Source organism: Tursiops truncatus, chromosome 2, assembly GCF_011762595.2.
Source record: "Tursiops truncatus isolate mTurTru1 chromosome 2, mTurTru1.mat.Y, whole genome shotgun sequence".
NCBI classification, from domain to species: domain Eukaryota; kingdom Metazoa; phylum Chordata; class Mammalia; order Artiodactyla; family Delphinidae; genus Tursiops; species Tursiops truncatus.
This window is the reverse complement of record NC_047035.1, coordinates 95,363,331-95,385,785: the sequence shown is the minus strand read 5'-3', so window position 1 is coordinate 95,385,785 and position 22,455 is coordinate 95,363,331. Positions and strand designations below refer to the sequence as shown.

The 22,455-nt window shown below is 37.8% G+C and overlaps 1 protein-coding gene across 4 annotated transcripts in view; it reads left to right on the top strand.

Annotated features, from left to right (window-relative positions):
- The window catches only part of MYO5A (myosin VA), a 186,635-nt gene that overhangs the window by 75,889 nt on the left and 88,291 nt on the right, over window positions 1-22,455 (top strand). For all 4 annotated transcript variants that reach the window (XM_033851686.2, XM_033851685.2, XM_019946568.3 and 1 more), the window contains exons 6-11: window positions 4,513-4,656; window positions 6,953-7,034; window positions 7,678-7,785; window positions 9,954-10,060; window positions 21,376-21,641; window positions 22,270-22,351. In XM_033851686.2, coding sequence (XP_033707577.1) covers window positions 4,513-4,656; window positions 6,953-7,034; window positions 7,678-7,785; window positions 9,954-10,060; window positions 21,376-21,641; window positions 22,270-22,351 — 789 coding nt within the window. The remainder of the gene's footprint in view (window positions 1-4,512; window positions 4,657-6,952; window positions 7,035-7,677; window positions 7,786-9,953; window positions 10,061-21,375; window positions 21,642-22,269; window positions 22,352-22,455) is intronic.

The following is a 22,455-nucleotide window of genomic DNA, read 5'->3' as shown; positions in this document are numbered from 1 at the left end:
CATAGTCTTGAAAGCATTTTTCTGCTTGTTTCTGTCAAGCATATCACACAGCTTTAGTTTAGAAAAAGAAATTCAATAATATAAATTCTTGGAAAAGGAAGATCTATGAAAGGATATCCTTTCAAAAGTGGACTATGTATACAAAGTAGACATGCTCATGCCAAAGAAAACAGACCTTTTGTGTGAGAATTTGAGTATTTTAGGATTTGTAATTAGAGAATTATTTGTGTATTAGTATGATTTTAGGCAAGTTACATTTTTGTAAGTATTGCCATTAAATGGAGAAAATAAGTCTCAATAAATGGAGAGAAATTACTTTGGACATGCAGAAACAAACCTTTCTTAATAAAAACCCAAGTCAGCATTCTTTATTCCTGTTTTTTTCCTTTGTCAAGCCTTACATGTCACCCAAACACAGATGGCGTTTAGGACTGGCTTGGTGCACCTGTTGTGCAAGTGGTTTTCGCACTGATCAGTCCAGAGGTAATTGTGCCTGGTGTGCAGTGCTGTGTGTGACACTTCAGAATAGTATGCTGTGACCCCTTGCCCACAGGGCTGCCCTCTAGTGCAGCATGACTTCTGTTCCTGGGATTAAGAAAATAAGAGATGCTGGGGTAGTTAAGAGCCTCCTGGGCTGGGTGACCTATGGAAAGAGAACTGGAAATGTTTTCTGAAATAACACAGACAGGAGAAAACAGATGCTTATGCCAAAAGAGAGTAGTAAAGATTTTAAGCAAATATTAAGATTTTGAAAGAATTTAAGCTACAGATATAGAGGTGAATCCCACTTGTGTTAATATTGCGAAAATATAATCTGTATAGCCAGTTTCTGATTTCGGTTCAGAAAACAACAGGGCTTGGCTTTCTACGATTATTTTGACTGTTTTTGATCATAGCAACAAATTCTTGGTATTTGGCAGTAGTTTAGGCCATTCTTAGTCCCTAATGTTAGAAGATCCCAGAGTCTTGATTATGAACGCATCAGGAAATCCCATTTCTCCTAGGCCTAGACCATATAATAACATAACTCTGGAATACGTCAAGTTGAATGAACTATTTTATGACCTTGCTATAGTCTCGTTCAAAAACTAGCTATACTGTTTTTTCTACAACGCAGATTTGAGTTGTGTTAGTAGGAGTGATATTAAAAATTTGGAATGACTACAGATACTACTTTTTAATATGCAGTTATAAGGAATTTACCCTGTTTGCTAAGATGAACAAAAAAAGATAAAGACAGCAGTTATACTTTTTAAAAAAAATTAAGAAAAAAAAATTTTTTAAAGACAGTAGTTATACTTAGCTACTTCACGCTATATTACTTAGTTTCTCTGCAGGAATTTGGATTTAGAAAATTTGTTAAAGAGAGAACTAATTTTCAACAGCTACAAATGAGGGCATCCCAACTTGAAAGATTAAAATGGAATGTAGGGCTGAAGAATGGTGAAAAAGGGTTTCCAGTTACAGGAAGAAAATATAGGTAAAATATTGAATATGTGGCCTAGAAAATTTGTAGCTTTTAAACCTGCCTCAAGATTATGTCTCTGGAGGCATGGACATATATACACTACCAAACGTAAGGTAGATAGCTAGTGGGAAGCAGCCGCATAGCACAGGGAGATCAGCTCGGTGCTTTGTGACCACCTAGAGGGGTGGGATAGGGAGGGTGGGAGGGAGGGAGACGCAAGAGGGAAGAGATATGGGAACATATGTATATGTATAACGGATTCACTTTGATATAAAGCAGAAACTAGCACACCATTGTAAAGCAATTATACTCCAATAAAGATGTAAAAAAAAAAAAAGATTATATCTCTATATCAGAGCCCTTTACTGTGATGTCAAGAAAGGAATGTGTGGGTCTCCAGTGATCATGAGCATCCCACACCTTGAACATCACAGCCCAGTGGCTTATGGGATTTGCACATTATCCTTTAGAAAGCAAGCTCCTCATCCTCGTCATAGGCTCCTTTTGCAAAATACGAATAATGTACAGTGAAATAAATGATTCTCTTTTACTCAATTTTATGACATTTTCCTTTTCATCCTTTTTTCCTAGAAATTTTCATCCTAAGATGGGGACAGGGAAGATGTTGGGGGCACACTGGGTCTTTTTCTTTTTAAATTTTAATTAATTAATTTATTTTTGGCTGCGTTGGGTCTTTGTTGCTGTGCGCGGGCTTTCTCTAGTTGCAGTGAGTGGGGGCTACTCTTCGTTGCGGTGCACGGGCTTCTCATTGCGTTGGCTTCTCTCGTTGCAGGGCACGGGTTCTAGGCACACGGGCTTCAGTAGTTGTGGCTCGTGGGCTCAGTAGTTGTGGCTCGCAGGCTCTAGAGCGCAGGCTCAGTAGTTGTGGCGCACGGGCTTAGTTGCTCCGCGGCACGTGGGATCTTCCCAGACCAGGGATCAAACCCATGTCCCCTGCATTGGCAGGCAGATTCTTAACCTCTGCACCACCAGGGAAGGCCCCACACTGGGTCTTAATAGTTCTACTTCCTCTTCAATAACTGTAGTTGAAGATTTTCATCTCCATTTAGTAAAGAAGAATAATTCACTCACCATTTCTCTGAAATCAGTAGTAAAATCAAGACCACAAAACTTCTTTCCTTTAACAGTTTCTTGCTGATTGAAATGCAAATAGCATTAGGGAGGCTGTTATAAATATAGTACTTATAAGGCAGAGGGCGCAATTGGGGGAATGAACAAAATAAATGAATAAACATCATTTATATACAGAACCTTCTTTCCATATTGGGTTAAAGGCTTAGAATCATAGAGTTTTATTTTTGAAAGGGACCCTAGAGCTCATCTATTCCAGTCAGTTTACGCCTGGGTTCACTAATGCTCCTTAGAGGATTAAATGATGGCAAGTTAGTGGTAGGCCCTGGTGTGATACCCAGATCTTCAGACTTCTATTTCATTTACTCCTTCTACCATTCTTTGCTATATGTTTATATACCTTGTACTCAAAGACAAAAGGGTCTGTTTCAACTCTGGCCTACTCACTTCTTCTTCTCACAGAGTCTAGTATTATCTTGGCAGGTTGGCCACTCTGATCCCCACTGTAAGTAGATTGGGGCAGGGGGATGACATATGGAGGTTGGGATAAGAGTCTGGGAGGGAGGAGAAGCTGTGGACCACCCTCCCCTAACTTGCTTAGTTGCTGGGGGAAAGTGCTTAGGACAGTGCCTGGTAAACACTCAGTAATTATTGCTGCTGCTGCCACTGCTACTACATGTAACCCTTCATCTGCTCTTTGACAGAATATGTTGTGCTGAAAGAAAATTTCACGTTTATTTTCTAAACAAAATAAAAATAATGGGAATATATGGAGACTTTTTGTTGTGCTTTTTGTAATATCAAGTTTTGCTGGGAAAATAGCTTCCAACTATTCTTTCAATCTATAATGTTAATCTGAAAGTTAGCAGTGTTCTGATTGCCAAAACAGAATAGGGTAATACATGTCTTATATTTCAGAGAGTGAAAATACGTTTTCTTTGATTGATCAGAGAATCTAATGTGTTGACTTTTATGGCTCTGTTACTACTGTTTTCATCACTTGTGTTTGTATTGCTTTTTTTTTTTTTTTTGTATTGCTTTCTTAATGCTCCAGAGCATTTTCATATCTTTCTCTCTGCTGTGGTTTCAATATACTAATCCTAATAGTCACAGGCTTTGTGCAGTGAAAGATATTAATTGTATGAAATTATCTTATTAAGCATTTAATTTATACAGTATGTTAACACTTGCTTTTCTAACTACAGCATGTTTTTTGCTTTGCTTTGAAAGAAAAATTTATAGATGCATGTTACCTAAATCAGAAAGCAGTGCATATTCAATTTAAATTTTTAGGATTATATGAAAAATTTAGCAGAAAGTTACATTCTCTGCATTCTTTAGCAGATGTCTTGCAAGTTAGATACAACTATCAAAATCCAAAGCCAAATTTTACTGTCTCTGGTTTCTGAAAATGGCTTTGAATTAAGTGGGTAATTACCAACACTCCACTAATAAGCAGTCCAGCTGGGCCTACTGGCTAAAGAGACCCTGAACACCAAAGCAATATTTCCAGGAAAATATTAATTTGTCTTAACCAGCTTATTTACATAAAACAGACTAAGTTTTTCAAGAAACCAAACCCTGTTATTTAACTAAGAGGTCATGTGCCTAGGCAGCCCCTGGTCCCATCCGTTCTTTTCCTTTGTTGACATGAATGAGTATGTTCCATACCACAAATGGTGGATGAAGACCTCCCAGGCACTGGGCTCGAGTCTGCTGTTTCTGAAAATAATTTGTGCGAGAATAACAAGGCCGATACGGACTATTAGTGTATACCTGTGTGGTTGTGCAGTGAGCAAAGCATACAGTTGTGCCTGCAGGGGCAAAACTGGTTCTGTTTTTAAAAGAATCAATTTTAAAGGGTTGTGTTCTTTCTCTCCCTGAGCAAATCTGTAAATGTCAGGGCATGAATTGCACTTCTAAAACCTTATTGTTTTCCCTTTGTCTCTTAGTCAATCGGAAATGCTAAGACAACCAGGAATGATAATAGCAGCCGTTTTGGGAAGTACATTGAGATTGGTTTTGATAAGAGACATCGAATCATTGGTGCCAATATGAGAACTTACCTTTTAGAGAAATCCAGAGTGGTGTTCCAGGTAAGCCGGGCAGGTATACATATAGATTGCCATAAAATTCCGGAGCTCGTGTTTGTTGGTGTGCATTTTATTCCCAGATGTTCTTGAGCATGTTATGACAATATTACTGCAATATTACTGCAAACCACACTTGGACTGGAACATGTAAAACAGTGCCTATCAGAGGGTACCCCTTAGACTAATAGTTTTTGGGACTGGGCACTGATTTAGGTTTAATGGTTTTGACTGTTTCCTCCAAATGCTTGTAGGAAAAGCTTAGTTAAGAAGAGGCACTATTAGTTTAGTCTCGTCTGTCACATTTCCCAGTTGATAGGGAAGACATTGGTCTATGCTTCAGTGAGTTACAGTTTAAACTCAGTTCAAGAAAAAAATAATTATCCTTGTCTTCTTCCTTCCTTCTTCTCTCAGAATGTGATACTGTTTAGATAGAATAATGAGGGTTAAAAGATCTTCACAACTAAGTTGTGAACTACTGTCAGAGAACACACTCAAGTGTATGGATCAGTGCCAGACTTGCATTTGCACATATGCACTTACTCCTTTTCGGGGGGCGGGGATCTCAGTTCCCCAACGAGGACTAAACCCAGGCCACGGCAGTGAAAGCCCAGAATCCTCACCAGGGAACTTACTCCTTTTTTATTTGTAAATGGGAAGTACTACACATTACAGCACTGGCAGGTGTGCATTTACATGTTTATAGGTATACTCAGGGAATGTGGACTCATCATTGGAAAACTCCCCATATAGGACTCCTGGTGACCCACTGCATGCTGAGATGGGGTTCCTGTAGTCCCTTAACTAGATGCTCACCATATTGAGGTTCAAATAGCCCTGGCACCGCCATGTAGCAGAGTCTACAATTTCCATTGCACAAGTGTCTTAAGGCTTTGAAACTGTCTGGGACATACTGAGAGTCATGAGTTTGGGCAGCCTAGAGCTACCCTGGCTTTGACTTTGGGGGTGTGGCTGATTTGTGGCTACCTAAATGTAATACCTGATTTGTATAGCGAAGGAATAGTCACCCTCCTCCATTGTTCTAATATCTAGATACATGCAGAGCTGTGTTACTGTGCTCACATGTATACTTGAATAGGTCCAAAAAAAAATGTTTAGTAGCCAGAGGAAACAGTGGGGGAAATATATGTAGATCTAAGGGAAGATTGAGTCTAAATAGTACAGATTTGATTGATAGGTAGACGATTAAAGGGAAAATGGGTATGGTGACCAGATGCTAGTAGTGCTTAAGACAGAATGTTAAGGCCTAATCCTTATTGTCTTGCCTAGAAACATTGAAGCAATTCTAGCTGTTCCCCAACCCACAGGGCTATATAATATTGTGGGTGTTTGGTTATATCAAAGTGAGTCAAACAGTCAGAAAGCGCATACTTGATATTGTCCTTCGTGTACAAAGATGACCAAAGCACTTCTGCAGATCCCCCTGATTTTCTAGTTGTCTGTGTACTGAAACCCCTGACCTCTTGCCTATTCATGCTTGTGGTCATTGGTATATTGTTAATTTGTTTAGTGTATTCTGTGCACTAAACACAGAAAACTAAGTTTTCTTTACCAGACACCAGCCCCTGTTGGGCATCAAACCTGACCTTGGCCTTACTTGCTCTATTCTTCAGTTAACTGAATACACTGCAGAATTCAAGGATATGACAATAGAGTATAATAATATTGTATAAACAATATGATTACAAACTGTATTTTTAAAGTATATATGTGGAAAAAGACTGTCAGAAAATAGTAAGAAATGATCTTAGCATTGTACATGATTTATTTTCTATTTAAAAATTTTTTAATTTATTTTTAAATATATAAACTGAAATGATATGGATGATGTAGTGCATTTGTGGATTTCTTACAAACAGCTACAGTAGATATGGCAAAAATAGGATTTTTTTTTTTCTAGTCAAAAGTCTTAGGAAGACCATGAATCTAAGAAAATACTGTGAGAAAATATTGAGTGTTGCAGGGAAAAAAATAAAAAGGTTTTAGCTTCCCCCAGAGGCACTGATCTCTTATGACAGTGCCATAGAGCAGCAAGCTGTTCAGTAGTTCAAAAAGCATTACTATCAGGTATATTATTTTGAATGTGACCAACAGATACACACTCACACAGATGCACATAGCTAATAAATCACAAGGTTTAATAATCATAGATATGTATTAGGAAATTTGGGAGAGGACAGTTTATTTCATCAAATGAGATAATTAAATTTTTATTTTTATGATTGAATTTTCTGGGTTTTAGATTAAAATGCTGTAATTGAAAACTCTTCTTTTTTCAAAGGCAGAAGAGGAGAGAAACTATCATATCTTCTATCAGCTTTGTGCCTCAGCAAAGTTACCTGAATTTAAAATGCTGCGATTAGGTATGAATATGGCACTAGATTTATTGTGCTGGTATTGTCTTATGTTAATTTCTGAGTTCACAAATTTACTTCTTAAAAAGGAAATTATCTCATACTGAAATATTTATGGATGAAATGATAAGAGGCCTACAGTTGGCTTCAAGATAACTCATGGGATGAGGAAGTGGTGAGTGGCTGTATAAATGGAACAAGATTGGCCTTGAGTTGATACTTGTTTAAGATGAGTGATGAGTACACAAGGGCTCATTATACTAGTTTCTGTACTTTTGTATATGTTTGAAATTTGCCCTGATTAAAAGGAAAAAAAATGTAAAGGAGTTTACGTGGTGGAAATCTATGAGGTTCCATAGGTGGAACTCTATGAAGAAGGGAGTAAAGTGTTTGAAGAAATTATCCTAGCCTGTAGATTGGAATAAAACCTTTAGGAAAGGACTATTCATTTCACAAATTCTACAAACATTTCACTCCATTATTTAATTTTGAGTCTTGTATTAAAATATAACTAAAAACACAGGAAGTCGAATTTCAGACTCTATACACTTAATTGTGCTACCACTGCCTCTAATTCAGAGTGGACATAAGGGTAGAAGTCAAGGCCTTTTCATAGACTGCACATCTTTCAAAAAATTTTCCTTAATTGCAGGAGACGCAAATAACTTTCATTACACGAAGCAAGGTGGCAGTCCTGTGATTGAAGGAGTAGATGATGCCAAGGAGATGGCACAAACCAGGCAGGCCTGCACTTTGCTAGGTATGTAATTTTATTCTTGAATTTTTAGAAGCAATAGCTTTTTGACTCGAGCAACCTTTGATTGGAATATTGGCTTAGCTTCATATTAAGTAGTGAGAATTGTTGAGAAATTTAACATTCATTTTTGGTGTTTTGTTTTTAATTTATTTTTAGATTCTTTATAAAACACAGTTGGACAGCAAATAAGTAAAGTGTTCTTTTGGAGGTGATGGGGACTGTACTGAAATTAGGTTATGGTGATGGTTGCACAACTCTGTAAATTTACTAAAAACCATTGAATTGCATATTTAAAATGGATAAATTTTATGGTATGCAAATTATTCCTCAGTAAAGCTATTTAAAACATACATTCGGGGGCTTCCCTGGTGGCGCAGTGGTTAAGAATCCGCCTGTCAATGCTGGGGACACAGGTTCGAGCCTTGGGCTGGAAAGATCCCACATGCCACGGAGCAACTAAGCCCATGCGCCACAACTACTGAGCCCGCGTGCTGCAACTACTGAAGCCCACACACCTAGAGCCCGTGCTCCGCAACAAGAGAAGCCACCATAATGAGAAGCCCGCACACCGCAACGAAGAGTAGCCCCCGCTCGCCACAACTAGAGAAAGCCCATGCGCAGCAACAAAGACCCAGTGCAGCCAAAAATAAAATAAATAAAATAAATTTATTAAAAAAACATACATTGAGGGCATCAGGGGATGTGGGACTGTTTACTTAAATTTTTACAAAATCTGAAAGCTAGAGCCAAATGAAGTGGGTTTCTATACAGAAACTCATGTTTTATAGGATTTTTTTGTGTTTGTTTTTTCGATTTGGGTGTCTTTTGTGGCCTGGAAATGTGGTTGAGCTGGCTTGGTGACAAAATACTGTATTACATGTAGTTTATTCTGTTTCTGAAATAGCTCATGTCACTGTCTTGTTTCTGGATTAAAAAAAATATTGGATCTATATATAAATAAATTGACCTTTAGAAATGTACTTATATAGCTTTTAGTGTTGAATTATTTATTTAAAAGCTTCAGAATATGAATAATTCTAAAGTCATATATTGGTACTTTGAGGAGTAACCTGAGGTGAGTTAATTTAATTTAAAAGCATTGCTAATCAGAGTATGGTCCAGGACCACTATGGAGCTTGCAGAAATTTAGAATCTCAGACCCTGTCTCAGACCTACTAAACCAGACTCTGCATTTTAACCAGATCCATTGGTGATTCATATGCGTATTATAGTTTGAGAAACACTGCTTTACTTCCGGGGCTAACTCTGTTTGTAAATAGAAAATTGCAAATTTGAAAAAGCCATAATTCAGGAGATGGCAGAAACATTCCTTGTGAGATGAACTGTCAGTTACTCTGTATATAGTTACATATTTGGAAATCATTTTACTAGTTTTACTCGAATATAATTTATATGTAATATTCTGGAAAAACCTTACCTTACTGAAAAATGAAGCCCAAGCTGGTAAAATACCAAGGGCTGTCTGGCTTTCTCATCCTGCCTGATCCTTCAGGTCCTGCTCTAATGCTGTGTTTAGATACTCGCTCATCAGGCTGGGGTGCAACACCAGCCTGAGCACTTCTAATCTTGGGGTCTCCTTGACTTACAGTTGGTCTGTAGTTAGAAGAAGTAATTAAATAATCTGACTTAAAACAGCCTTATTGGGCTACAACTTGCATTTGGAGTAAAGATAAATAGAAAAGGTAATAATGTTAATGAGATACTTAAATTCAGTGTGTGACAATGATGGTGATAGTTTATTTAGCACCTACCATGTGTCACATAGTGTGTTAAGTTTACTGTGTGCATTTTCTTATTTAATGTTTACACACTCCCTTTGAGATAGTCCCTATTGTCCCTGTATCTCAAATGAGAAAACAGAAGGATAGAAGGGTGAAGTTACCTGCCAATGTGAGATGGCAGGTCAGGAGCAGAGCCAGGCCTCAAGCTGAGGTCTGTCTCATTCCACAGCCCATGCTCTCAACCATAATGCTAAAGCGCATTATGTGTTAATGTCAACAAAGATGAAAGTGTTGTTAACTATGACACATTATAATGTGTACAACATCTGGCATTATTCAAGGATTAAAGATGGGCTTAAAATTGTGTGCTATAATTGTTTAGTTCCTGTTCTGAAATTGATCACTTGTTCATTTACTCTGCTGTTTCAGGAATTAGTGAATCTTATCAGATGGGAATTTTCCGAATACTTGCTGGCATCCTTCACTTAGGCAATGTTGGATTTATGTCTCGAGATTCAGACAGCTGCACAATCCCTGTAAGTTCAGAGCAAGCATCCTGTGATGACAGTTGATTTATATTTTAGTTTTGTTGATTCTTTATGGAAACAATGTGTTTGAAGTCTCTCTATTAACTAACATTAGTAACTATCAGAGAGGTAATTATTAGACAGATACACTATGCAGAGTAGAATCTTGAATTGTAAACAAAGAAAAGTGGATTCAGATCTCTGGTGCACAGTGATTGGGGTGGGGGGCGCGGAGGGAGGGGAGGAGAGAACTTGGATATATGTCTGAGCCATATAAACAGCAGTGGGAAATATTAGATGTAAAAGTTGGATTGGTGAGACTAGAGAGAAGGGCTCATTTGGCCCATGGCTCACATAGCAGAATTGGTAGGTTCATTTGTCTCCTCAGCTGTGGAAATGTAATATGGTTTAAAAGTTACTGAAGAAACTGTTAAAAGTGGTTACTCCTGGGAAGAAGAATTAGAAGGCTGGGGAGATAGGGTGTCTTCACTATGATTTATATATTCTTCCGCACATAGTGATAACTACACACTGAGAATTAAAATTCAGTTCATTTGTTTAAACTGTAACAAAACCTGACAGTCTCAGATTGTTCTCATTGGGCATTTGTGATTTGTGGTATTTTCTGATCACCAGCATCAAAGATCACACACATACACACACTCACACTTACACACACGTACATATACAGTATATATTTATTAGGTATTTTTAACTTTATTAAAATGGAGGCAGTTTTAATATAATTCTTTTTCCATCCTGCTTCCTCAAGGAGTATAATAGGAAACAATTTTGAGATTTATGTTTCACTCTTAGGACACCCAAGTTGATATTTGCAAATCTACATGTAGATTAATTCATGTGACTTAAATTTGGGTAAATTAGACTTTAGTTTTGAAATACGTGTTTCAGTGTCTCTGCCTGGGTTCAATCCCAACTTTACTATTTACTCTCTATGTTTTGGGATGCTTAGCTTTTCTGAACTTCAGTTTGCTTATCTGTAAAATGAAAGAGACTTTCTTTTCTAGCAGTTTTGGACTGGTTGCTCTGATTGAGCTTCATGCTGGATAAATTATATTTTAAAATATTTTTGATAAATACATAAGAACTTCTCAGAGGCCATAAACTGAGTGAAAACAGGAACTCAGAGAATGAAGCAGAACTCTGAAACTAAGACTCACTTGGAGGGCGTTTGCTGAACCCAGTGACGTTGAGCTTCGGTTTTCATAACCAAATGGGGTGCAGAAGACAAAAAAAACAAAGCCTAGGACTCGTATAAACAGGGGAACAGGAAGGAAAACTTCTGGCTAAAGCTGAGACCCTAAATGAGGAATTTGCTCACCACACTCTCCAAGAGTACAAAGAAAAAGCAAGTCTCAAAGCTAAGTGGAGGGGGAAAACATAGTTCCCTAAAAATTTATAACAATAAACTGACCCTCACACATACTTCCCAGTCTGATTTCATAGTTCCTGGATGGTCCTCAAAAGCCACATACACAAAACTTAGTTTAAATTGGGCCTGGATTGGTAGTGCCCTGGATGCCTGACAGAAGCAAATGCAAATCCACCTTCAATCCAGGACTCAACAGAGTCCCAGAAGAAAAGTTACAAGAAATATTGGCTCACAGTCAAAAATCTCAAATCCCATGATAAAACAAAATAGAGCTAGGTGAAACAACAGAGAGCAGCGTCAAACCTACTAATAATGCTGAAAGAAATTAACAGCATATTTGACACAACTGAGTAGGGAAGTGATGAGCTGGAAGACAGAAGTGAAGAAATGGTGCAAAATGCAACATGGGCCCCAAGCTGGAACCCTTAACAATAGTTAAAAGAGATGAAGGATGGAGTAATAAAATCTAATTTTAATATAATGAGAATTCCTAAGGGAGAGAAAGAAGAGAATGAGGCAGACATAATGTTTGAAGAGGTAATTACTAACAAATTTCAGAACTTGTGAAAATGACACTACACCACAGATTTGGAAAGGCCAAAAAATCCCAGTTAGGATAAATAAAAAGAAATCCACACCTAGGCACACCGTAATGCTACCACAGGCGAAGAGAAAAATCTTAAAACAGGAGAGAAATAAGACATACTACTCTTGAAGTAGCAATTAAACTGATAGCTCACTTCCCAACTGCAGTAATAGGAGCCAGAAAACAGGGGACTATCATCAGTGTTCTAGAGTAAATAACTACTAACTTAGAACTGTATATCCAGTAAAGATACCTTTCTACAATGAGGAAAAAAACAGAGGTGTTTTCAGACAAATAGAAACTTGTGAGAATTTGTCACCAATAGGCCCTCACTAAAGGAAATATTAAAAGACATAGTTTAGGCAGAAGGAAAGGGATCCAGATACAAGATCTAAAATTCCAGAAGAAATGGTGAATCAATAAACTAGTAAAGGGCTTCCCTGGTGGCGCAGTGGTTGGGAATCTGCCTGCCAATGCAGGGGACACAGGTTTGAGCCCTGGTCCGGGAAGATCCCACATGCCACGGAGCAGCTAGGCCCATGAGCCACAACTACTGAAGCCCGTGCACCTAGAGCCCATGCTTTGCAACGGGAGAGGCCACCACAATGAGAGGCCCACGCACTGTGGCAGGGAGTGGCCTCGGCTCGCCACAACTAGAGAGGGCCCACACATAGCAGCGAAGACCCAATGCAGCCATAAATAAATAAAATGTTTTTAAAAATAAATAAACTAGTAAAGTATGGGCAAATGTAGATAAAATTTGATTAATTAAAAGAATAATAATAATGACTAGTGTAATGACTGGGCCACAAAATACTTATTCAGTACAGAGGGAAAGGTAGTGGAGAAACCTGGCAGATACTCCCTTAACCAAGCAACCAGTCAGCATCACATGAGTTCTGATGCAGCACCCTGAGGAGGGTGCCACATCACTTCTCTAGCATTCCGGCCAAAAAGGCATGGCCCAAATCCGAGGCAACATAATACAGACCCAAACTGAGAGACATACTATTCTTCTAAAATGTCAAGTTCTCAAAAGACAAAAAAAAAGAGTGAAGAGCTATTCAAATTAAAGGTGATTAATGAAACAAGATGACTAAATTCAATGTATAAACCTAGATTGGATCCTGGACCACAGAAATGTGGCCCCCCCCTCAAGCCCGCCCTCACAGGACATTATTAGGTCAATCAGCAAAATTTGAATTAGATCTGCAGGCTAGGTAATAGGGTTGTATCATTGCTAATTTCCTGATTTTACTCACTATACTATAGTTTTATAAGATAATGTCTTTGGATTTTAGGAAATGAACAGTGAAATATTTAGAACCAAAAGGGCATCATGTTTGTAACATGCTCTCAAAAGGTTCTGAAAAAATAACATGTATGTATATGTACGTGAAAGAGTGAGAAAGAGAATGATGCAAGCAAACTCGGTAAAATATTAACATTTAGGGAATCTGGGTGAAGGGAATTCTTAGTACTCTTCTTGCAACTTTTCTGTTAGTCTGAAATTAGTTCAAAATAAAAAGTTTAAAAAAAATAAAGTGAATCACCAGCCCCTCCTTCCCCCCAAAAAGATGGAACTAAAGTACTGGATAACAAAGCTTATAGATTAGGATGGAGTGTTTGGAGTTTGTGTTAGTTAAGTACACTAAGTTAACAAATGTAACTTAATGCTTCTATCATAAAAATAGAAACAGAAGGTAAACCTTTCGAACTAGTAGAGAGAAAAATTAACTGAAAAAAAATAATCCAAACATAGCAAGAGAGGTAGAGAAAATTTTAGAAAAGGTGGGACAAGTAAAGGCACAAAAGAAGGTAGAAATAATTACAAATGAACCAATGTTTCAGCTAATATGGATTGTCAGACTGGTTTTAGAATTCAGGTATGTACTTTTGAAAGACGCATTCCTAAAACATAAAGGTACAGATAGTTCGAAAGTAAAAGGTTTAGAAAACACACACCATAATAGCTAGAAAAAAACTGGCAGACCTGTATTAATACTGGATAAAAAAGACTTTGAGGCCAAAAGCAATACTGGAGGTAGAGTCACTATGTATTTTTATTTTGAATTTTATTTATTTATTTATACAGCAGGTTCTTATTAGTCATCCATTTTATACATATCAGTGTATACATGTCAATCCCAATCTCCCAATTCATCACACACACACACACACACACACACACACACACCTGCCACTTTGCCCGCTTGGTGTCCATACATTTGTTCTCTGCATCTGTGTCTCAATTTCTGCCTTGCATACTGGTTCATCTGTACCATTTATCTAGGTTCCACATATATGCGTTAATATATGACATTTGTTTTTCTCTTTCTGACTTACTTCACTCTGTATGACAGTCTCTAGATCCATCCACGTCTCTACAAATGACCCAATTTCGTTCTTTTTTATGGCTGAGTAATATTCCATTGTATATATGTACCACATCTTCTTCATCCATTCATCTGTCGATGGGCATTTAGGTTGCTTCCATGTCCTGGCTATTGTAAATAGTGCTGCAATGAACATTGGGGTACATGTGTCTGTTTGAATTATGGTTTTCTCAGGGTGTATGCCCAGTAGCGGGATTGCTGGGTCATTCTATTTTTAGTTTTTTAAGGAACCTCCATACTGTTCTCCACTGTAGCTGTATCAATTTACATTCCCACCAACAGTACAAGAGGGTTCCCTTTTCTCAACACCCTCTCCAGCATTTGTTTTTTGTAGATTTTCTGATGATGCCCATTCTAACTGGTGTGAGGTGATACCTCATTGTAGATTTGATTTGCATTTCTCTAATAATTAGTGATGTTGAGCAGCTTTTCATGTGCTTCTTGGCCATCTGTTTGTCTTCTTTGGAGAAATGTCTATTTAGGTCTTCTGCCCACTTTTGGATTGGGTTGTTTATTTTTTTAATATTGAGCTGTGTGAGCTCTTTATATATTTTGGAGATTAATCCTTTCTCCATTGATTTGTTTGCAAATATTTTCTTCCATTCTGAGGGTTGTCTTTTGGTCTTGTTTGTAGTTTCCTTTGCTGTGCAAAAACTTTTAAGTTTCATTAGGTCCCATTTGTTTATTTTTGTTTTTATTTCCATTACTCTAGGAGGTGGACCAAAAAAGATCTTGCTGTGATTTATGTCAAAGAGTGTTCTTCCTATGTTTTCCTCTAAGAGTTTATAGTGTCAGGTCTTACATTTAGGTCTCTAATCCATTTTGAGTTTATTTTTGTGTATGGGGTCAGGGAGTGTTCTAATATCATTCTTTTACATGTAGCTGTCCAGTTCTCCCAGCACCACTTATTGAAGAGGCTGTCTTTTCTCCATTGTATATCCTTGCCTCCTTTGTCATAGATTAGTTGACCATAGATGCGTGGGTTTATCTCTGGGCTTTCTATCCTGTTCCATTGATCTATATTTCTGTTTTTGTGCCAGTACTATATTATCTTGATTACTGTAGCTTTGTAGTATAGTCTGAAGTCTGGGAGCCTTATTCCTCCAGCTCTGTTTTTTTCCCTCAAGACTGCTTTGGCTATTCGGGGTCTTTTGTGTCTCCATACAAATTTTAAGATTTTTTGTTCTAGTTCTGTAAAAAATGCCATTGGTAATTTGATGGGGATTACACTGAATCTGTAGATCGCTTTGGGTAGTATAGTCATTTTCACAGTGTTGATTCTTCCAATCCAAGAACACGGTATATCTCTCCATCTGTTGGTATCATCTTTAATTTCTTTCATCAGTGTCGTATAATTTTCTGCATACAGGTCTTTTGCCTCCCTAGGTAGGTTTATTCCTAGGTATTCTATTCTTTTTGTTAAAAATGGGAGTGTTTCCTTAATTTCTCTTTCAGATTTTTCATCATTAGTATATAGGAATGCAAGAGATTTCTGTGCATTAATTTTGTATCCTGCAACTTTACCAAATTCATTGATTAGCTATAGTAGTTTTCTGGTGGCATCTTTTTCTCTACCTATAGTATCATGTCATCTGCAATCAGTGACAGTGTTACTTCTTCTTTTCCAATTTGTATTCCTTTTATTTATTTCTCTTCTCTGATTGCTGTGGCTAGGACTTCCAAAGCTATGTTGAATAATAGTGGTGAGAGTGGACATCCTTGTCTTGTTCCTGATCTGAGAGGAAATGGTTTCAGTTTTTCACCATAGAGAATGATGTTTGCTGTGTGTTTGTTCTATATGGCCTTTATTATGTTGAGGTAGGTTCCCCCTATACCTACTTTCTGGAGAGTTTTTATCATAAATGGGTGTTGAATTTTGTCAAAAGCTTTTTCTGCATCTGTTGAGATGATCATGTTTTTAGTTTTCAATTTGTTAATATGGTGTATCACATTGATTGATTTCTGTACATTGAAGAGTCCTTGAATCCCTGGGATAAATCCCACTTGATCATGGTGTATGATCCTTTTAATGTGTTGTTGGGTTCTGTTTGCTAGTATTTTGTTGAGGATTTTTGCATCTATATTCATCAGTGATATTGGTCTGTAATTTCCTTTTTTTTTTATAGTATCTTTGTCTGCTTTTGTTATCAGGGTGATGGTGGTCTCATAGAATGAGTTTGGGAGTGTTCCTTCCTCTGCAATTTTTTGGAAGAGTTTGAAAAGGATGAGTTTTAGCTCTTCTCTAAATGTTTGATAGAATACACCTGTGAAGCCATCTGGTCCTGGACTTTGTTGGAAGATTTTTAATCACAGTTTCCATTTCATTACTTGTGATTGGTCTGTTCATATTTTCTATTTCTTCCTGGTTCAGTCTTGGAAGGTTATAACTCTGTCAGAATTTGTCTGTTTATTCTAGGTTGTCCATTTTATTGGCATAGAGTTGCTTGTAGTAGTCTCTTAGGATGCTTTGTATCTCTGTGGTGTCTGTTGTAACTTCTCCTTTTTCATTTCTAATTTTAATGATTTGAGTCCTCTCCCTCTTTTTCTTGATGAGTCTGGCTAATGGTTTATCGATTTGGTTTATCTTCTCAAAGAACCAGTTTTTAGTTTTATTGATCTTTGCTATTTTCTTTGTTTCTATTTCATTTATTTCTGCTCTGATATTTATGATTTCTTTCTTTCTAATAACTTTGGGTTTTGTTTGTTCTTCTTTCTCTAGTTCCTTTAGGTGTAAGGTTAGATTGTTTATTTGAGATGTTTGTTGTTTCTTGAGGTAGGATTGTATTGCTATAAACTCCCCTCTTAGAACTGCTTTTGCTGCATTCCATAGGTTTTGGATCGTCATGTTTTCATTGTCATTTGTCTCTAGGTAGTTTTTGATTTCCTCTTTGATTTCTTCAGTGATCTCTTAGTTATTTAGTAAAGTATTGTTTAGCCTCCACGTGTTTGTGTTTTTGATGTTTTTTTCCCTGTAATTGATTTCTAATCTCATAGCGTTGTGGCCAGAAAAGATGCTTGATATGATTTCAGTTTTCTTAAAATTTACTTAGGCTTGACTTGTGACCCAAGATGTGATCAATCCTGGAGAATATTCTGTGCACACTTGAGAAGAAAGTGTAATCTGCTGGTTTTGGATGGAATGTCCTATAAATATCAATTAAATCTATCTGGTCTATTGTGTCATTTAAAGCTTCTGTTTCCTTATTAATTTTTGGTCGGGATGATCTGTCCATTGGTGTAAGTGAGGTGTTAAAGTCCCCCACTATTATTGTGTTACTGTCAATTTCCTCTTTTATAGCTGTTAGCAGTTGCCTTATGTATTGAGGTGCTCCTATGTTGGGTGCATATATATTTATAATTGTTATATCTTCTTCTTGGATTGATCCCTTGATCATTATGTAGTGTCCTTCCTTGTCTCTGGTAACATTCTTTATTTTAAAGTCTGTTTTATCTGATATAAGTATTGCTACTCCAGCTTTCTTTTGATTTCCGTTTGCATGGAATATCTTTTTCCATCCCCTAACTTTCAGTCTGTATGTGTCCCTAGGTCTGAAGTGGGTCTCTTGTAGACAGCATATATATGGGTCTTGTTTTTGTATTCATTCAGCAAGCCTCTGTCTTTTGGTTGGAGCATTTAATCCATTCACTTTTAAGGTAATTATCGATATGTATGTTCCTATTACCATTTTCTTAATTGTTTTGGGTTTGTTTTTGTAGGTCCTTTTCTTCTCTTGTGTTTCCCACTTAGAGAAGTTCCTTTAGCATTTGTTGTAGAGCTGGTTTCGTGGTTGCTGAATTCTCTTACCTTTTGTTTGTCTGTAAAGCTTTTGATTTCTCCATCGAATCTGAATGAGATCCTTGCCGGGTAGAGTCATCTTGGTTGTAGTTTCTTCCGTTTCATCACTTTAAATATGTCATGCCACTCCCTTCTGGCTTGTAGAGTTTCTGCTGAGTTTCTGAACTCCTTATGGGAGTTCCCTTGTATGTTATTTGTTGTTTTTCCCTTGCTGCTTTCAATAATTTTTCTTTGTCTTTAATTTTTGCCAATTTGGTTACTATGTGTCTAGGCATGTTTCTCCTTGGGTTTATCCTGTATGGGACTCTCTGTGCTTCCTGGACTTGGGTGGCTATTTCCTTTCCCATGTTAGGGAAGTTTTCGACTATAATCTCTTCAAATATTTTCTCGGGTTCTTGCTCTCTCTCTTCCCCTTTTGGGACCCCTATAATGCGAATGTTGTTGCGTTTAATGTTGTCCCAGAGGTCTCTTAGGCTGTCTTTATTTCTTTTCATTCTTTTCTCTTGATTCTGTTCTGCAACAGTGAATTCCACCATTCTGTCTTCCAGGTCACTTATCTGTTCTTCTGCCTCAGTTATTCTGCTATTGATTCCTTCTAATGTAGTTTTCAATTCAGTTATTATATTGTTCATCTCTGTTTATTTGTTCTTTAATTCTTCTAGGTCTTTGTTAACCACTTCTTGCATCTTCTCGATCTTTGCCTCCATTCTTTTTCCGAGGTCCTGGATCATCTTCACTATCATTATTTTTTTATATATTTTATAACATCTTTGTTAGAGTATAATTCCTTTACAATGGTGTGTCAGTTTCTGCTTTATAACAAGCGAATCAGTTATACATATACATATGTCCCCATATCTCTTCCCTCTTGCATCTCCCTCCCTCCCACCCTCGCTATCCCACCCCTCTAGGTGGTCACAGAGCACCGAGATGATCTCCCTGTGCTATGCGGCTGCTTCCCACTAGCTATCTACCTTACGTTTGGTAGTGTATATATGTCCATGCCACTCTCTCACTTTGTCACAGCTTACCCTTCCCCCTCCCTGTATCCTCAAGTCCATTCTCTAGTAGCTCTGCATCTTTATTCCCGTCTTGCCCCTAGGTTCTTCTGACCATTTTCTTTTTTTTTTTTTTTTTAGATTCCATGTGTATGTGTTGGCATACAGTATTTGTTTTTCTCTTTCTGACTTACTTCACTCTGTATGAGAGTCTCTAGGTCCATCCACCTCACTACGAATAACTCAGTTTCGTTCCTTTTTATGGCTGAGTAATATTCCATTTTGTATATATGCCACATCCCCACCTAGCCCAGGGAGATCAGCTCGGTGCTTTGTGACCACTTAGAGGGGTGGAATAGGGAGAGTGGGAGGGAGGGAGACGCAAGAGGGAAGAGATTTGGGCACATATGTATATGTATAATTGATTCACTTTGTTATAAAGCAGAAACTGACATACCATTGTAAAGCAATTATACTCCAATAAAGATGTTAAAAAAAAAAAGACAAATCCATCATAGTGGGATATTACTGACCTCTCTAACTTACTGATAGGTAAAGAAGTCCAAAAATTAGTTAAGTTATAGAAAATTTGAACAAAACAGTTAACAACGTTGATCTAATAGAATGTTTAGAGAGTGCTGATCCGCTTCTAAATGGTGTCACACCATTCATGTATATGAATGAATGAAATAAGCTGCTTATTTAAGGGAGTTGATCCATGTTGTTGGTAATGGTGGTGATTTGTATCTGAAGTGATTACTTGGGAGGAGGGGAGATGAAAGAAGGAAGGGACTGCTTCAGTGGGAAGGGTCAGGGGATGAGGCTGTCAGGAGACCCAGGTTCTAATGGCAATTCTGACATAAACTTGTTGTGTGATATTTTTTAAAAAATATTTATTTATTTATTTGGCTGTGCCGGGTCTTAGTTGTGGCATGCGGGATCTGTACTTGCGGCATGCGAACTCTTAGTTGCCGCATGTGGGGTCTAGTTCCCTGACAAAGGATCAAACCTGAGCCTCCTGCATTGGGAGCGTCGAGCCTTAGCCACTGGACCACCAGGGAAATCCGTGGTTGTGTGATTTTCAACAAACTATTCTCTTGGATCTTATTTCCTCATTAGTAAAGTAGAGATAAGAGTGTTCACCCTACCTATTCCCCAGGAATGTTATCAGATGCAGTTGAAACGTGTGAGTGAAGATGTTGAAAAATATAATGCACGAACATGGGTTAAATTAAACAAGTATTTATTGAATGCCTACTCATGCAAAGCCTGTGGAAGACAGCTGTAGGGGATACAGGGATCCCTGTAGGTGATACAGGGATCCCTGTAGGTGATACAGGGGATGCTTAGATTAGAGATTCTAGTCTAAGAAGTCACACAAATAACCATCAGGTTAACTGTTTATAACCCTTCAGTACCCCCCCATGGGCCCCCATTGCTCTTAGCGGAAAGACCAGCCATAGTATAGCCTCTGGCTTCATCTCATATATTTTCTCCCTCACTCAACTTCAATCCCTCACATCTCTGGTTTCCCTCCCACCACACGACTTCTCTACCAGATGTCCCCTCAGCTTGGAAGACCCTTTCACTGAGTTAACACCTTCTCATCCTTCAGATCTCAACTCCATTTCTCAAGGCCCTGTCTCCTGCCTCCCTCAATAGGGCATTCTCCTTTCACATGGCATCTTAGTATAGTGTCCTCCTTTGTAGTAATTTTAATTTTAGGGAGCAATCATTTAGTTAACACCTGTTTCCCCTGGTGACTCTAAGTTCTAGGAGGACAGGGTACATGTCTGTTTTTGTTTGCTGGCATATAATAGATGCTCAGTAAACATTTGTAGACAAACTGACTCATTTTCTGACTGACTGACTGACTGACTGACTGAATGTGGCTGAAGAGAGATCCAAACAAGTACTCTCAGGAAACAAAGGAAGAGGTAATTTTAAAATGAGCCCTAGAAGAGATTACAAAATGCTGCCTAGATGCTGGTTTGATGGGTGATTGTGATTATCATTGATCAGCTTCAGGTGATCTTAGTGTTTGTTGTAACAAAGAAATTGTGGGGTTTTAATTGTTCCCTCTTTGTTAGTATTTTTTAGTAAATTTTTGCTTAATTGATCTGGTCCTAGGAAATAACCCATTCTCTTTTGGCAGCCCAGGCATGAACCTCTCAGCATCTTCTGTGACCTCATGGCTGTGGACTTTGAGGAGATGTGTCACTGGCTCTGCCATCGGAAGCTGGCTACTGCCGCGGAGACATACATCAAGCCCATCTCCAAGCTGCAGGCCACGAATGCCCGCGATGCACTGGCCAAGCACATCTATGCCAAGCTCTTTAACTGGATTGTAGATCATGTCAATCAGGTTCTCCATTCTGCTGTCAAACAGCACTCTTTTATCGGCGTGCTGGACATTTATGGGTAAGTGTGTTTGGCTTAGTGGTCTGAGCGTTTCTTTCTAGAGACTATCTAGTAACTCTAAGTGGGTATTTGATTATGTTTCCTACTGGTGAGGAGAAGGGAAAATTAGAAGAGAATTTTTAAAAGTCTAATTTCATTTGCTAGTTTGCCTTCTCTGGGTACCTTTCTTTAATGTTAAAACCCTTCCTGTACATTTGCGCTGTGCGATGCCTTTTTCATTATCTGGTTCAGTTTTTCAAAAGAGTGTATGAAATTTCTGTTCCCCGTTCCTTTCTATGTGTATATAGACACTGTGCATCTGTGACCTGACAAGAGCAATGGCTTTATCGTAATTCTGATCATTCCCTACTTGAGGATGAATATGCCGTCCAAAGCATATACTGTTAGACACGTCCATAGGCTGCAGCCTTTAAAAAATCTCTCTGCCACCTGGCTGATGCTTATCTGCTGGGTACATATTTCATGTTACTGAGTTAAAAACCCTTATTTATCTTCACTGATGTGGAAAGAAAGTTTCACAATGTTGAGGAATTTCCTATTTCTTTCTTTCTGATTTGCACATTTTGAATATTTTTTAAAGTTATTTCTTCCTTTTTCTCCTCTTCCCATATTATTTTTGGTTTTACAGATTTGAAACATTTGAGATAAATAGTTTTGAACAGTTCTGCATAAATTATGCAAATGAAAAACTACAGCAGCAATTCAATATGGTAAGAATTTTCTTGCTTGAATAATATTCTACCAAAAATTATTCTCTCGAATTCCTAGTATGTGTTTAAAGTTTGGTTCCAGAAATGAAGTTGTGAATTACAAT